Source organism: Orycteropus afer, unplaced genomic scaffold, assembly GCF_000298275.1.
Source record: "Orycteropus afer afer isolate SDZICR_OR568_19922 unplaced genomic scaffold, OryAfe1.0 scaffold00013, whole genome shotgun sequence".
NCBI lineage: Eukaryota > Metazoa > Chordata > Mammalia > Tubulidentata > Orycteropodidae > Orycteropus > Orycteropus afer.
This window is the reverse complement of record NW_006921600.1, coordinates 5,288,698-5,306,197: the sequence shown is the minus strand read 5'-3', so window position 1 is coordinate 5,306,197 and position 17,500 is coordinate 5,288,698. Positions and strand designations below refer to the sequence as shown.

At 37.7% G+C, this 17,500-nt stretch overlaps 1 protein-coding gene across 1 annotated transcript in view; it reads right to left on the bottom strand.

Annotated features, from left to right (window-relative positions):
• Nucleotides 1-17,500, bottom strand: part of USH2A (usherin) — a 1,482,371-nt gene that overhangs the window by 136,514 nt on the left and 1,328,357 nt on the right. The window contains exon 60 of the mRNA XM_007952540.1: nt 16,489-16,843. Within this exon, the coding sequence (XP_007950731.1) occupies nt 16,489-16,843 (355 nt within the window). The remainder of the gene's footprint in view (nt 1-16,488; nt 16,844-17,500) is intronic.

Below are 17,500 nucleotides of genomic sequence, written 5' to 3'. Positions count from 1 at the left end.
TGATAACTGTTTCATAATGAGCTATGCGTCTTGACGGATTTGGGGTTGGCAGAGCAGGCTGCCCCTGCTTTCTATCCCCATTCAGTCCACTTATAGAAACCAACCCATTAATCAAGCTATCTGGCATAAAACCTGAATCCCAGCTCAGCAAGAGATCAATAACCATCCTAAAAAAAACACAAAACCAGCCACTAATGGGCACAGGTATCCAACCATGACATTAGTAATTGCTTTAGCAAAAATAAAACTCTGTATTGTAATCACCCAATAGGAACTTATATGATAAAATTCATTACTTGTGTCTTGTCAAAAAGTAACATTTACATCCGTTAAAAATATATTGTAATTTTACTAGCTAGACATGGACATTATCTTTCAGAGTTAGACAACGCACCTTCTGAATGGATTAAAACACTCTGATTTTGTAATGTGAATATTTAATAATCCAAGTATCATATAAAATGTTTAAAAATGAGTTATTGCACTTATTTTAAATTCAGAGGACCTGAGGGGCTTCTTAATACAATCTGTAGCCCAGCCGTATATGACACATGGGGAACCCGCTATGGTAAGAACTCTGACATGTTGTCAGTTGGTCAGATTTCTCAACTGTTTGACTGACTTAATGGCGAGATTTACAATTCAATTAATAAGTTCTTATCATTTTCCCAATGGTTTCATTTTAAACTTCAGCTTTTTCATCACATTTGAGGCAGTCATTTCACTTTTTGGTTAGCAAATCTCTTTTGGCTTGTAGGGGATTTCTGTACTTTGGTTTGTTCTGAAAGAGAGACCCAATGACTTTGTATATGGAGAAGAATTCAGGGCAGAGATAGGGAAATGGAGGAAACTCATTAACTGCTTGGTGAAACATTCCTTATTGGCTCTTTGACAACAGGTGGAAACCTGTTTTGCCCTTATGAGTGTCTGAGATTTTGCTTAGAAAAAAAATCTTGGGAATTGCTGCTATAAAGATAGTCATTCACTGGCAGATCATCTGATCAAACCCTGCCAAGATGATAGAAAAGTCTATGGAATCATCCAGGAACTTTAAGGTGATGTCACATTCATCTTTTCTGACAGCATGACTAAGAATCATGATGTCTGTGTTTGTTCTGCCAGTTGTTTGTGGGTATGTAGGATGAGTGCTAGGCTTGGATCAGGGGCATGAGTTAGGATCCTCCTACATTCTTTGAATATGAAAATTCAGTTGATGGCTATATATGATGAACTTCTTACTTTTTAAAATTATTAAATTTTAATTTTAATTAGTGTCTCCTTATTCTGCTCCAAACATGACATGAGTCCTAGAGAAAAGAGACTATTTCCTCTTTGGTTATAGCTCTTGTAGCTTCTGAATGCAGTAGAGTCTTGTTATGGATTGAATTGTGTGCCCCCAACATATGTGTGGGGATCCTAACTTCTACACCTGTGGATGTAATCCTGTTTGGAGATAGGATTTTCTCTGTCATATTAATTAGAAATACCAGAGTAGGGTGGGTTCTAAATATAATCAGTTCTGAGTTTCAAATGAGCAGATTAGACACAGATACACACAGACAGGAAGGAGGGAGGCAAGGACAGGTGCTATGTGAGGTTTGTCTATAAGCCAAGAAACCAAGCAACTACCTAAAAGGAAGAAATCAACATGGTCAAGACCTTGATTTGGACTTTTAGTCCCCAAAACTGTGAGAAAAGAAATTTCTGTTCTTTACAACTACCCATTTGTGGTATGTTTGTTACAACAGCACCAAGTAACAGACAATTCCCAAAAGAGAATCATTGTGATAAATAAGTAATGAAGAGCCCTGCAATATTTCTTGGTCTTAGTCACCCGAACAAGATTTTTTATGTCTTGATCCTCAATTGCTATTAACTCTAATTTTTTTTCATATTTGCATGAGTTTTTAGAGAAGCAGTAGCCCAGGTTTTTATTTTGTTTGCTGATGTCTGGTGTGGATAAACCAAAAACATCCTGATCATGGAGTGTTTAACTTGAGCTGTATAACATTGGACAAGAAACCTATTTAAACAGCTGAATTATATAACTAACTAAAATCTGAAATTTGGGATTCACAATGCATGGCATCCAGAAATTTCAATCTGTGTGACACTATTACCAAAATATTTAATTTATATAAACTTAAGTCCTCTGAGACAAGGAGAGAAGATGGTTACTATGCTGGGGCCTCCCAGTTCCTAGATATGATCAATAACATCCCAATTCCAGTTGAGTAATACCCACTAACAAGATTTTTCACCTTAAAAGTTATATCAAGATAAGAAGATTCATTTGCAAACCTATCACATAATGTATTCACAGGTGGTGGGTGTGGGTCATTGCATTTGGATTAAAAAGCAAATGTCTGTTTCTACATGAGAGGTCACTAGCTTGTGTAAGGTAAAATCTTTTCACTGTTTGGCATAATTAAAATATTCCAACAGTGGTTTCAGTAATTTAAAAATCACAGTATTGTTGTAATATTTTTCTAGGCTTCAGGAGCTCACAATTGTTTGGCCCAATCAAATCTGGGAACACTAGAGAAGTTATCACCCATCAAGGTAATTACTTTCAAGTTGAAATAATTACTCTATCAATGTTAATGGTCTTTCAACTTCAATAAAGCACTCACCTGCCGATAATCACAGCTAACCTCTTGCTCTAATGCAATTCCCTCTCTATTTAGTGGGTTATATTACAGCCGTTACAGTGGTCACTTGTCCTGAACAGCTGCTGAATTTCACTTTGATCGGCTGTGAACCATAAAAAAATTGGTCATCTGTGTATGATTTTCCCCTAACCCATAAGCCCTTGCAGAGCTAAGGCTGTAATAGGGTAATTCAGGGGCAGCCATCTTGTCTGAGGTAGTGGCTGCTTTCTACTTGTTACAAGAGCACAGTAGTTCAATTAACTTCTGCCCTCTATTGCCATTTACAGCTTGCTGTCACTGCTAAATGGCATATATTCTGAATTTATGGCCTGGCCTTGTTATCATATAGACTAGTTCATTTACTTTCATATATGTTTCTAACAAGGCTCTGTGAGATTTTTGGGGTGTCCAAATAGAGTTTCCTCATAATTCATTTAAAGGCCAAAAATTAATATACTTGACTCAAAGGTCAAAGAGTATCCAGCAGCCTTTTATATACTGATGATCTGCTCTTTGAAGTAGGTAGATCACAATTTGGCAGAATCTGTTTTTGTGATTTGGGAAGCTGTGTGTGTGAGTTACCAAAAAACTCATGGTCTGCTGATCTATGACCCCTGTCCAGGCTGTGATAGGTTCATAGAGATTTAGAGAGTAGAAAGAGCTTGAGGAGAGTTCTTAGATGGCAGATGTGAGATATTATGGTTGTGTATGTATATGGATGGGATGGAGATGGGTCAATTCTAAACCTAAGGGAGGTAAAAACTGTGGTCTTATTCTAAGGGACCTAGAAGGGAAATAGAACCTAATCTAATACTTGGGAAATGACCTGGAAATGGCCAGTATGATATCTGAAAACGTTTACTTATGCAAGCTCAGAATTTTATTGCAAGGTAAGGGACATTTATGATCAAATTAGTACAGTTGCCTTATACAAACCAAAACTTTATCTAAATTTGCTAATTGATACAAACCAATTTACATAAGCCTCTGTTATCCTCAACAGTAGGATCTCTAAGGTTTTACTGTCTATTCATATTGACAGATACAGTGTCTAAAGTGTTTTGCATATACATTTGTTTATTTAGCCGTTGTGGAGTCCTTGTGAGGTAAGTAACATTTTGGTTCAGACTTCACTATCAATAAGGAGGGTTGATCCATTTGAAATGTAGGAGCATTATCATTCCAGAACATGTGTGAAATCATAATGCGGTCTTTAAATGGAAAGAATCAAGATATATTTTGGAAGTAGAATCTATAGGATTTAGTGAAGGACTGGATATAGAAGTAAGAAAGAGGGAGGAATCAAGGGTGGCTTGGCTTGCATAACTGGAAAGATAATGAGCCATTTCGTTATGTAACAGAATGGGAAATGGGATTGTGTACAGGAGTAATGAATCAAGCTTTGAAGCTTGGAAAAGTAGGTAATACGTAAATCTTCTGAAACTGCTAGACATATCCTTGAAGTATTTAGAAGAAAAAGGCAGAAAAAGTCTTAAAATCTGCAAACCCCAATCTCCTCCAACAACCTTTAGGAGAGATCTAAGTTCATGAAAAGGGAGTTAAACAAGGGAATGCAGAGGAAAAGTGAGAGCTTTGGCTGTTTCCTTCCCTCTTAGGGGGAAATATAGGGTGTCCTCCACGCTCATCTCCCAAGCCATATGAGGGATATTCAAGAGAACCACTTGAAGAAATTGAAGGCATTTGTAAGAAATATGAGATGAGCATTCTACTCATTGTAGGAAGCTTTCTGCTGATTTGAAGAAATTCATAGGACAATCTTGGTGCTAGTACTAGGTTGGGCAGGGGTTGTTTTTGTTACCTCTAGTGTTGCTCTAACAGAAAATACATAAGTGGGTGGCTTTAACAAAAGGGATTTACTCTTTTACAGTTTAGGAAGCTAGAAGTCCAAGTTCAAAATGCCAAGCTCTAGGGGCTGAGTGAAGGGCCCTGGACCTTGGGCTTCATCTCTGCCTCTTGCTTCTGGTCCACTGAAACTAGAAGCTTCTCTTAAGCTCAGGAAGCTGTTGGATGCTGAGGCTGACAAACCCAAGGTCAACAAGTAAAATGGCACAGTTCCCAGATTATCAAACAACATGGCAGGCCACTAGTTCAAGTGTAGAGACAGTCCCAAAATTAGTAGACAACATGGCAGGCCACTCATTGATGAGTCAGCCAAATGTAGGATCCAAGCATGCAAAAAACTAAGAGACCATTCTCAATGCTTCTTATATACTGGAAGCACACCACATCCCTAAGGCAGCTATTCACTGCAGATTCCACCATGAAGTTGATTGCCAGCCTCACCATGGGGAATAATTACATCCAGCTTCCCAGCCACTCAAAAGCAGGCCCAGCCAAATTGACACACAACTGAAATACCACAGGGGTCTTCTGAGATCCTCATAGGATCACAGGAATTTAGGATCATGGCTTAACACAGAAATTGATACCTGCTTCTTACTCAATGAATTCTGAAGTTGAGAGGCTTGCTTGATTTCACACAGCATGTTAGATCCAGTAGAGAAGATAGTACTGGGCAAGCTGCACTTTCACTATTTCATGGAACAAGCTTTCCCCAGGTCTGGTGAATGTAATTGGGGTGTGAAATCAAATGTACATGAATTGTTGAATGTAAAATAAATTCTGCTCTGTAAATTTGCACCCAAAGCACAATTTAAAAAAAAAGTATATAATCTTCATAGATTAAAAAAAAGTAGAAGTGTTGCTACTTTTGATTAGTTCTTTATTTTATATTGTCAGTCATTCTTGCTAATATTTCAGTCTCTGGCTTAGTTTATATTTAGTGTTCTCTAGAGTCTGTCTGGGAGCTCTGGTAGTGTAGTGCCTTAGGCACTTGACTGCTAACCAGAAGGCTGGCGGTTCAAACCCATCAGCCACTCCTCGGAAGAAAGATGGGTCAATCTACTTATGTAGTGATAACTGCCTTGGAAACTCAAGGAGGGGTCGCTATGAGTCGGGTCCGACTCGACAGCACATAACAACAACAACAACAAGTGAATGTCAAAGAAGAAATAAGAGTATGGTCAAGGTGATGTTGTTATGTGTCATTTAGTCTGTTCTGACTCATAGTGACTCTATGTAGAACAGAGTGAAACACTATCCTGTCTTGTGCCATCCTCATAATCACTGCTACCTTTCAGCCCATTGTTGCAGCCATTGTGTCAATCCATCTCACTGAGAGCCTTCCTCTTTTTTGCTGACCCTCTACCAAGCATGATGTTCCTCTCCAAGAACTAGTTCTCCCAGATAACACATCCAAAGTACAAAAGACAAAAATCTCTACATTCTTGTTTCTAAGGATCATTCTCATTGTACTCCTTCCAAGACAATTTCTTTGTTCTTCTGGCAGTTCATGGTATATTTAATATTCTTTGCAAGCACAATTCAAAGTCAAATGCATCAACTCTTCTTCAGTTTTCCTTATTCATTATCCAGCTCCCATATGTGTACAAGGCCATTGAAAATACCATGGCTTGGATTAGGCACACCTTAGTCCTCAAAGTCACATCTTCGATTTATAACACTTTAAAGAGATCTTTTGCAGTAGAGATGCCCAATGCGATACACCATTTAACTTCCTGACTACTGCTTCCACGGGCATTGATTGAGGATCCAAGTAAAATGAAATCCTTGACAGCTTGTCATGTCATGGATTTATTACGATGTTGCTTAATTGGTTCAGTTGTGAGGATTTTTGTCTTCTTTATGTTGAACTGCAATCCATACTGAAGACTGTAGTCTTTAATCTTCATCAGTAAGTGCTGCAAGTCATCTTCACTTTCAGCAAGCAAAGTTGTATCATCTGCTTATCACAGATTGTTAATGAGTCTTTCTCTAATCCTGGTGCCACATTCTTCTTCATATAGTCCACCTTCTTAGATTATTTTCTTAGCATACAGAGTGAATAAGTATTGTGAACGGATACAACCCTAACACACACCTTTCCTGATTTTAAACCATGCAGTATCCCATCATTCTGTTCTAATGACTGCCTCTTGGTCTATATATGGGTTCTGCATGAGCACAATTAAGTGTTCTGGAATTTCCATTCTTTGTAATGTTATCCATAATGTGTTATGATCCACACAGTCAAATGCTGTTGCATAATCAATAAAGCACAGGTAAACATCTTTCTAGTATTCTCTGCTTTCAGCCAAGATCCATCTGACATCAGTATTGATATCTCTCATTCCAAGTCTTCTTCTGAATCTGGCTTGAATTTCTGGCAGTTCCCTGTTGATGTACTACTGCAATTGTTTTTGTTTTACCTTCAGCAAAATTTACTTGTGCATGATATTAATTATCTTGCTCAATAATTTCCTCATTCTCTTGGATTACTTTCTTTGGAGTGGGCACTGATATGGATCTCTTCCAGTTGATTGGCCAGGTAGGTGTCTTTCAAATTTCTTGGCATAGAAGAATGGGCACTTCCAGTGTTGCAGCCATTTGTTGAAACATCTCAATTAGTATTTCACCCATTCCTAGAACCTCATTTTTCACCAGTGCCTGCAGTGCAACTTGTACTTCTTCCTTCAATACTATCAGTTCTTAGTCATATGCTACCTCCTGAAATAGTTTAATGTCAACCAATTCTTATTGGCACAGTGACTGTGTATTCCTTCCATCTTTCCTTGATGCCTTCTGTGTTGTTTCATATTTTGCCCATAGCAAAAAAAAAAAAAAAAAAAGCCAACCAAACTCACTGCTATCGAGTTGGGTCCGACTCATAGTTACCCTCCTGGGTTTCTGAAGTCTTATCACTATGGAAGTAGATTGCCGAACCTTCCTTCTGAGGAGTGGCTGGTGGGTTTGAAGTGCAAGCCTTCTGGTTAGCAGTCAAATGCCTTAGGTATTATGCCATCAGAGCTCCCATTTTGCCCATAGGATCCTTCAATACTGCAATTGGAGGCTTGAATTTTTCCCTAAGTTGTTTCAGTTTGAGAAATGCTGCTTTTTTTTTTTTTTTCTCCACTTGTTATTGTGATTTGGGTGAAGATTTACAAAGCAAATCAGTTTTCCATTCAACAATTCATACACATTTTGTTTCATGTCATTGATTGCAATCCCTACAATGTAACATCATTCATCCTACTGCCTCCCTGTATTTCCTATTTCCATTTCATCTTCTTTTCTATCTCTTTTGCCTTTTGAACTTTGTCCTTCAGCAAATGCTGCCCTTTTGATCTCAGCTCGTTGATTGTTCTAAGGAGTGCATACTTTCCTAGTGTTACTGTTCACCTTATAGACCTGTCTATTGTTTGGCTGAAAGTTGAGCTGAAGGGTTGAGTCAGTTCTGGTCTTGAAGGGTCACTAACAGCCATAGTTTCTGGGGTTTGATCCATCTCTATCTGACCAGAGAGCCTGAATTTTTTAAATTATTATTTTGAGTTTTCTTCCACATTTTTCCCACTTTATCCAGAATCACCGAATGTGATCCATTTCAGAGTGGTTGGTAGTTGTAGTTCCATCTAGTTCTGGTTTCAGGGTAGTGGAAGCTGAGGTTTCCATGGTCTATTACTCCTTCCATCTTCTTTGCTTCAGACAGTGATGGGGGGAGACAAATAGTGGCATCTTAGACGGCCACTCACAAGCTTTTAATACCTCAGCGACCACTCACCAAAGTAAGATGTAAAACATTTTCTTTGTGGCTATGTTGTATCAATTGATTTTGATGTCCTTCAAGACTATGGTGCATGAGGCTCATTGACTTGCTCCCTGAAGGTGTTTGGTTATGGCTAAAAAGTTTTCATAACTTTTTCTGCTGTATGCTCTACTATATTCATGGATATATTTTCAGTATATAAAAATACATATGCAGAAATATCATTTGTCAAATATATGTACATATACATATATATTTGAACCATGGACTGCTAGAAGAACAAATCTGTCCTGGAAGAAGTTTAGCTGGAATGCTCCTTGGTCACCTACTTTGGTCATTTTGTCAGAAAGGACCATTCCCTGGTGAAGGATATCATGGTTGGTAAAGGGCAAGGTCAGCAACAAAGGGGAAGACCCTCAGTGAGATGCATTGACACAGTGGCTGCAATGATGGGCTCAAGTATAACAAAAATTGTGAAGATGATCCACGACTGGGTAATGTTTCTTTCTGTTGTACATTGGCTAACTATGAGGTAGTGTCAACTCAATGGCACCTACCGACAACAAATAGCTAATGACTCTGAGCATTTTCCCATGTGTTTGTTGGTCACCAGAATGTCTTCTTTGGTGAAGTGTCTGTTCATGTGCTCTCCCATTTTTTAATTCATCTTTTTGTTGTTGAGGTGTTGAAGTTTTCTATAAATTTTAGAGATTAGTCTCTTGTCTGATAGGTCATTGCCAAAAATTGTTTTCCCAGCCTTTGGATTCTCTTTTTACAATTTTGGTGAAGTCTTTTTGATGCACATAAATGTTTAATTTTCAGGAGTCCTAGTCATCTAGTTTGTCTTCTGCTGTTTGTGCATTTTTAGGTGTGTTTGATAGTGTATTTATGCGATATATTAATGCCTCTAAGTTTGTCCCTATTTTTTCTTTGATAATTTTAGCTTTAACACTTGGGTCTTTGATCCATTTGAGTTAGTTTTTGTATATACTGTGAGATATAGATCCTGTTTCATTTTTCTGCAAATGAATATTTAGTTTTGCCAGCACCATTTGTCAAAGAGATTATCTCTTCCCCATTTAATGGGTTTTTGCCCCTTGTGAAAGGTCAGCTGTCCGTGGGAGGATGGATTTACTTCTTGTTTCTCCATTCTTTTTCATTGGTCTCTGTATCTGTCATTGGATCAGTGCCAGGCTGCTTTGACTACCATGGCTGTGTAAGTAGGTTTTGAGATCAGGAAATGAGAGGGCTCCTACTTAGTTCTTTCCTTAGTAGTGCTTTGCTTATCTTTCCTTTCTATATAAAGTTAGTGATTAGTGCTTCCATTTCTTTAATGAAAGTTGATGGAATCTGGATTGGGAGTGCATTATGTCTGTAGATTGTTTTGGGTAGTACTGTCATTTTTTACAGTGTTAATTCTTACTATCTATGAGCACGGTATATTCTTCCATTTATGTAGGTCTCTTGGTTTCTTGTAGTGTTTTTTAGTTTTCTTTGTATAGTTTTTTCCTATCTCTGGTTAGATTTATTCCTAATTATTTCCTCTTTTCAGTGGCTGTTGTAAATGGTGTTGTTTTCATGATTGCCTTTTCGGAGTTCCTTTTGTTAGTGTGAAGAAGTCTGACTGATTTGTGTATGTTGATCTTGTACCCTGCCACTTTGCCAAATCTTTCAATTAGTTCCAGTAGTTTTCTTGATGAATATATGGGATTTTCTAAGTAAAGGATCATATTATCTGAAAATCGAGATAGTGTTATTTCTTCTCTGACAATTTGGAAGGGTTTTATTTCCCTTTCTTGCATTATTGCTCTCTCTAGGACGTCTGATGCAATATTAAATAGGAGTGGTGATCAAGAGCACCCTTTTCTGGTTCCCATTTATAAGGAAAATGTTTTCAGTATTTCTCCATTGAGACTAATGCTGGCCATTAGTCTTGTTTATATGCCTTTAATTATATTGAGCGATTTCCCTTCAATTCCTATTTCATTGAACATTTTTATCAGGAATAGGTATTGGATTTTGTCAAATATGTATTCTGCATTGATTGATATTATCATATGATTATTTTCCTTTGTTTTATTTATGTGGTGGATCCCATGGATTGGTTTTCTAATGTTATCATCCTTGCAAACCTGGTTTGAATCCCACTTGGTCATGGTGTATCTTTTTTTTTTTTTTTTTTTTGATATATCATTGGATTCTATTGGCTAGAATTTTACTTAGAATTTTTTATGCTCACATCATAGAATGAATTCGGGAGTATTCCCTCGTTTTCTATATTCTGGAATAGTTTGGGGTCAGCTGCTTTCTGAAAAGAAATTGCCAGTGAAGATGTCTTGACTAGGAGGTTTTTTTAGATTTTTTTATGATCTGTTCAATTTCTTCTTTTGTTATATGTCTAGGTCTTTGCATCTTTCATTATAATACTTTGCTTTATCTTCTTGAGTTAAACTTTGGACTATTCTGTTCAACCCTGTCATTTCTTCCATTTGCTTTAGCTACTCTATTATCAAGATCAAGTTTCAAAGTCTTTTCTTACATACATTTTGTCTTTTCTTTCTTTCCTGTCATTTTAGTGAGCTTATGATTTCTTCATGTATGATATCCTTGTACAACTCCTCTCTTCTTCAGTCATTAGTGTTCAATGCACTAAGACTTCTTGAGATGGTCTCTAAAGTCAGATATACTCAAGATATACTCAAGATTACACTTTGGTTCTCGTGGACTGGTTTTAATTTTCTTCAGCTTCGAACTGAACTTGCATGTGAGTAATTGATGGTTTGTTCCACAGTTGGCCCCTGGTCTTGATCTGACTGGTCTTTCTAAGATGTTGTCTATTTTATATTTCAGGTCATATGACCTGAAATTGGTGCTTTCTTTGGATGGAGAACTCCAGAAGTAAAATAGTAAAATAGTTCTGGTTCAGCTTTCAGGGCAGGAAAAGTTAGAGGTGCAAGAAATTAGCCAGAGAGTGTATTGCCTGCATCAGGGAACTGAAAAGCACGGGATTTCCTATGGGAATATCTCTTCACAATGAAAATTCCATGAGGCACCTGTCCAACAGAGGGCATCGGCTGACTGATTGGTACCATATTGATTGTTAGGACTCTGCCTCTTTTTATCTAAGCCTCTTTCCTGTCATGATCTGGGGGAATCAGCAAGAGGTGAAAAGGAGGAAACTGAGGAAGAGTGAAGAAAATGACCATGCTCTTTTTGCTCTACTGCAGATCTCTAGATCAAGACAACCTTTGAATGAGACTAGACTTTTATTTTTATGACCTGAAAATATTCTTTATTACTAACATTGGACTAGTTCTCACTATTGAAAGTACCTGTAAAACCACTGCATCTGTCCTAGATATTACCATGGGTGTTCAAGGGAGTCCAGATGAAGATTTTTTAAAGAGATTTGTTACAGAAAAATTAAATTATTTCAAAGAAATAGTTATATGATGGTCAAGAAGACTTATATAACCCCCCCAAATCAAGTGAAAAAGTAGATCACCAATGCATATTTGTGACCTGTGTTGTTGTTGTTATGTGTCATTGAGTTGGACCCGACTCATAGCGACCCCTCCTTGGGTTTCTGAGGTGGTATCACTACAGAAATAGATTGCCCTACCCTCCTTCCAAGGAGTGGCTGGTGGATTTGAACCGACAGCTTTCTGGCTAGCACTCAAGTGCCAGAGACCTGTTGTTGTTGTTGCTGTGGTTATGTTCCAGATCCGACTCATAGCAACCCCTCCTTGGGTTTCCGAGGAAAGAAGGCATAATGATAACAAGGCTAGTAAATGAAAAGTTAATGTCAAACTAAATACATCATTACAATAAACAAATGAATTATATCAATGAGTAATCATTGATTCATGTGACATTTACCTAGACATATTTTTGACACAGTTACCAAATTTTCTTTGGTAATAAGTTAAATCAGGTTAAAAGATAGTCACCAAAGGAGCCACTTTAGACAGCTATATCTCCCAGAACATTTATGTTATCTTATAAGTAAATCTGTGGAAAAAAATCTAAAAAATATCAAATAGAGCTACAACTAATTTAAGATCAAGATCAATGTGAAGAGCAAAAATGTTTTATATTGTACCTAATAAGTATGAAAATGGTATGAAAAATGAATCATTGATTACTCATAAATTCTCTGTAATGTAGTGACTATGAAGTATATAATTTTTTATCTTTTGCCACACATTTATTTAATGGTAACAAGATTTGAGACAGCCACATGAAGAATTTTAAATACTTCCTTCTTGACTTTGGGAAGGGGAATTTGATAACTAGAATCTAGAAACTAGAATTTGTCATTATGGATTTTATTTCCAGATTGGAAGCCAATTTTTAGTGACCCATGCAATTTGCCTACCCACTCAGTACCTTATGCTTGAATCTGCACACAGAGTGAAGTACCATCTATCTTTCAGGGTACTGGGCAAATGTGTGATCTGGGCTTGATGTTTCGTAACCCTGTGGGGTACGCAGGGATATACTTAGAGCACACACTAACAGGTAAACCACCTTTGCCTTTAAATCCCAAGTTCTTTCTGCCAGTGCTATCACAGGTGCCAATGAAAGGAAGCAAACAAACCCTGAATGGTGGCAGCAGTAACGCCAACCTCGCCAGGAGTGTTCCCTGTAAATACCACCATGGAACTCTTGCATGCCAAAGAAGGCTAAATACAGTTTCTCTCCTGACACTGCACAATTTATCATGGATATAATTGGGAAGAGAGTTTAAGGACTTCCACTTTAAGGTTGTTTACAACAGTGAAGACTGTTGGTCTAAGGAGACCCTAAGAATCTAAATACTTCTTCTGCCCCCTTGGGAGGACCTACTTAGACACAAATGAAGATGAAACTTTTCATGAAGTTGGGAGAAAAGCTGTTGAGGCATTAAAACCCACACTCTTTCCATTTCTCCTCTCCTGCTGCCTCTGCTGCTGCTGCTGCTCCTGCCAACACATATGTTCCCCACCCCTACGGAGGGCCCCCACTGCCAGTTCTCCATCCACTGCCACCACCAGCAGGATTCATGCCTCCATTGCACCTGTTTTATGTGGCTCTCCCAGCAATATCCACCTGTCTGTAAACAATTCTGAGAGGACACTGGGACCAGCTAATGATGGCACCACCACTATGGGCAAGTTATTGGTGCCCCTCTTGCTGAGATGGAATCTCAATAAACAAGAGACTAAATGAGAGGCATTAGCGATACCTCTCGCAAGCCTGTGGATTGAATTGCAACACTTCAATTGTGGGGATGGACCTCATTAATGGCAAATGTGGTTCCTTTGCTCTGAGAAATTTCAGCCAAAGCAGAAAATGAAACAAAAACTTGAAAAACTGCCTAGGGCAGACACAGAAAGGGGAGGGAGCCAGTAAAAAATGTTTAGCTGGTTCAGGAATAAAAGAAACAATACATAAAGCCAGAAAGGCACTTGAAGAATGATTTAAATCAGGAGTCATCTAAACATGAGCAGCAGAACCAAAGGCACTCAGAAACCTCAAGTGTCCAGCACCAATACCCTGTGCCTGAATCTTTGCCTGTAGTCTCCCACTTTGCCCAATGGCCCAGTCTCCTGACTGACTTCAACAATACAGTTGAGTGTAGTATTGAATACTGAGGTATTGAATATAGCCTTCAATGACTATTTGCCAAATTGGATTGAGTTATCAATAATTTTTCTTGAGCCTGAAGGCCCATTGAACTAGGCTCATTGAACTAGTAGATAGAGGTTATGTTAAATTAGTAGGCCCATTGAACTAGTAGATAGAGGTTATGTTGTTCAGAACGGAAAGTGACAGACTTAAATTATGGGAAGGGGGACTTGGCTAAGATAAAAGGAACATTCTTCTCTGATGGCAAGGACTTTAGAATATTGGAAATAAGTAGTAGAACATCCTTTTTTATATATCTTTAATAAGAAAGGGTTGAACACAGTCTTGGGAATATAGCAACAGATAAAGCTCAGAGACAATAGTGTATTTTCTAGATGATCTCTTTCAAAGATGTCATGATGACCTGTTACCTTGGAAACTTGGCTTAACGACCAGAATGTCTGACCACTGATCCCGACTGATTTGTAGTTGATATACCTGATTGCTTCTAAAGCTCAACTGGGACTTTTCCCTATGGACTCAGTGAAGTCTTATTTTACGATTTTCAGGGCCAAAGATCCTGATTTTGGGGTGAGGGCACTTTCAGCACACACATACATATTAAAAAATGGGATGCAGAAATATTATTGTTTCTTGATTATTCTGACTATTCTATTTAGCACTGCAAGTATTAATCTTGCAGTAAAAGAGTGCAGAATTCCCAGACAGTCATAATGGAGGCTATATTGAGGCAGACCCCATATGAAGGGGCCCCTGGGCAGCTTAAAGCTTAGGGCCATAGGCTTTCTTCTTTTTCTGGAACTTTTTTTTTTGGTGATAAAAATAGAGTCTAGCAGATAGAACTCAGGGGTTCATTGGATTCTTTAAGTCTTGTGTTGCAGAATGGAATTGGTTATTCAGGGATGACATATATGGTATCTCACAAGGGAATTCCAATAGAAATGATGTGGGAGATTAAATAATTAGACTTACATATTACTGAAAGCCATATTTTAAAAGATCCAAAGTTTAGTCATTGTAATACTGACACCTTCAAGAAAAACATATATTAATTAAAGCAGGAAGGTATTGTCGAGACTGCTTCAGTATTTTCATAGAAATGCTGCTTTCACTGTTGAAGTTTAGGACATGAGTTCCAAGGATATAGTGAGAAGTAACTTGTTTCCTTATGAATCTCATATACCTGAAAAAGACCTTTTGCACTTAACAACATTGCTTCTAATGTTTATAATAAAAGATTTAGAAGATGTGATATGCAAGACTGTGATACATAAAGATTATTAGATATCAAACAATAAAAGTATAAATTCTGAAATAAATTAAATTTGAAATTCTCTTATTATTATCCCTTTGTTTACATGTTACTTATTTTTCAATCATATAATAAAATTTACTATAAGGATAGCAGAAAACATTCTTTTAAGTCAAACTATTCCTTTAGAAGATTTTTTTGGAGTCCTATTAAAAAGAAATTTGCCCACTATTTAGATATTGTGATAGATGTTGTAATCTTCCTGTATATTGGGCTACCTAAACTTGAAAAACAGAAATATAGTTTGAACTTTGAAAATAATCTTCAGTATTAGGATTTCCTGCTGACCCTTCAGAGTGTTTCTTGCCTAATACATTTTGGTATATAATTTTATTCTCTCTTTCATTGTGGATTATAGCTAGTATGTGGTGGAGTTTGGAATCTGAATCCAGCATGGTGAACATTATAAGTTGAAACATATTACTGCTCTAATAGCTCTGGTAGCATAGTGCTTAAGGCACTTGACTGCTAACCAGAAGGCTGGCAGTTCAAACTCACCAGCCACTCCCTGGAAGGAAGGTTGAGCAATCTACTTCCGTAGTGATACTGCCTCCGAAACCCAAGGAAGGGTCGCTATGAGTAGGGTCCAACTCGATGGCAAACAACAACAACAACAATATTTTTATGATGCACAATTTTAAGCTCTGGGATATTATAAAAGAGAAAGCTTCCCAAGGCAGGAGTGATTCTGCTACTATATCTTTGATGGAACATCCGGCCATACCAAGCAAAAAGAAGTGCTCAGAGGATACCTGGTGAACTGAAGTAAGTTGTGTTAACAGCCAGCGGGGCCAGCCTAGAAAAATCATCGCTAAGTTATAGTATATGTGACTTTTCCCATATGTATATATCATAGGATCAGTGATAGTTGGAAAATTGAACTATTTTGTCTAATTTTTTCCAAACTTCATCCCTACATGGTATAAACTCAAAACTCATTGCCATCGAGTCGGATATGACACACAGCAACCCCTCCTTGGGTTTTTGAGGCAGTATCACTATGGAAGTATAGAGGGACACATTTAGTTACTCCTATTTAACAAACACAGAATTCAAGCTGAAAAATTCAGTTATTTTCTTGAGGTAATACAAACTATTTGTGGTCTCCAAAATGGTCTCTAATATTCCTTATATTCAGTGCAGTAACATATCTATATAACCACAGTGCTTCTATCCACTTATGAAAATCTTTCATATATTTAAACCCTAAGTGAAGAAAAATGACAAGAAGATGAATTTCAACATAATAACCAAATGATATAAATTCTTACCATCACTGTGAAAGCATGCATGATAGAGACATTAAATGTTGGATCATCTGGTCTCTCTTGGTAGATCACATGGTACTGGGTAATAATGCCATTGGGAGATTCCGGTTTCGTCCAATTCAGCAGAACTGAATGAGCACTGGTGGCTTGAGCCCAAGGAGCAGGCAGATCTTGAGGTGGAGCTTCCAGTGTCTGTACTGATGACCACAGACTGTCCACTGAGTCCCTGGAGTTCTGGGCTCTCACCCGGTATTCGTAGAGTGTGAAAGGCTTCAGAGTATGTGAGGTATCGGTAAATTTAAGGACTCCTTCTGACCAGACAAACAAAAGGGATTCTTCTTCAGTGTCAGCAGGACGCCTGAAAGGAAACCAAGAAGGCAACCAATGATAGCTGCAAGGTTTTAGATGGAGTAAGGAATTCCTTTACAGAATAATTTTTTACCAGTTCAAATTTTCAGCTGTCCCTTCCTGGTGTCATGATGAAGAAGATAAGATGGCAGGATACATCAGAGGCCTAACACAGTATCATTTTTAAATGTTATATTTATATAATCATGCTGATTATAAAAGAATACTTCATAGCATGGAAAAACAGAAAATCTTAAAAAGTGATGCAAAATCACCAATAATCATATTTCGTGGTTTTAACTTCCAGAATTTTTTCTTTAAAAAAAAAAAAAACACATAGGCAATACACATAAACAAACACATTATTTAATTTTTTTTTTTTTTAATAATGAAGGAAACACTATTAACAAAATATTATGTATTTTCTATATCTTTATCTATACATTTGTCAGCCCCAGGGTTACAGGTGAAGAGAGACAACTCAGGGATGCCCGAAGTAGCAAGCGGGAAGAGCAGGAGAAAGGGGATTAAAAGCCAGGAGGCCAGAGATAAGAGCAGTCAGCAGAAGGGATTAGGTGAGGAGAGGCAACTCAGGCCTGCCCAGAGTAGCAGGCCGGAAGAGCAGGAGAAAGGGGATAAAAAGCCAGGAACCTGGACAGAGGAGCAG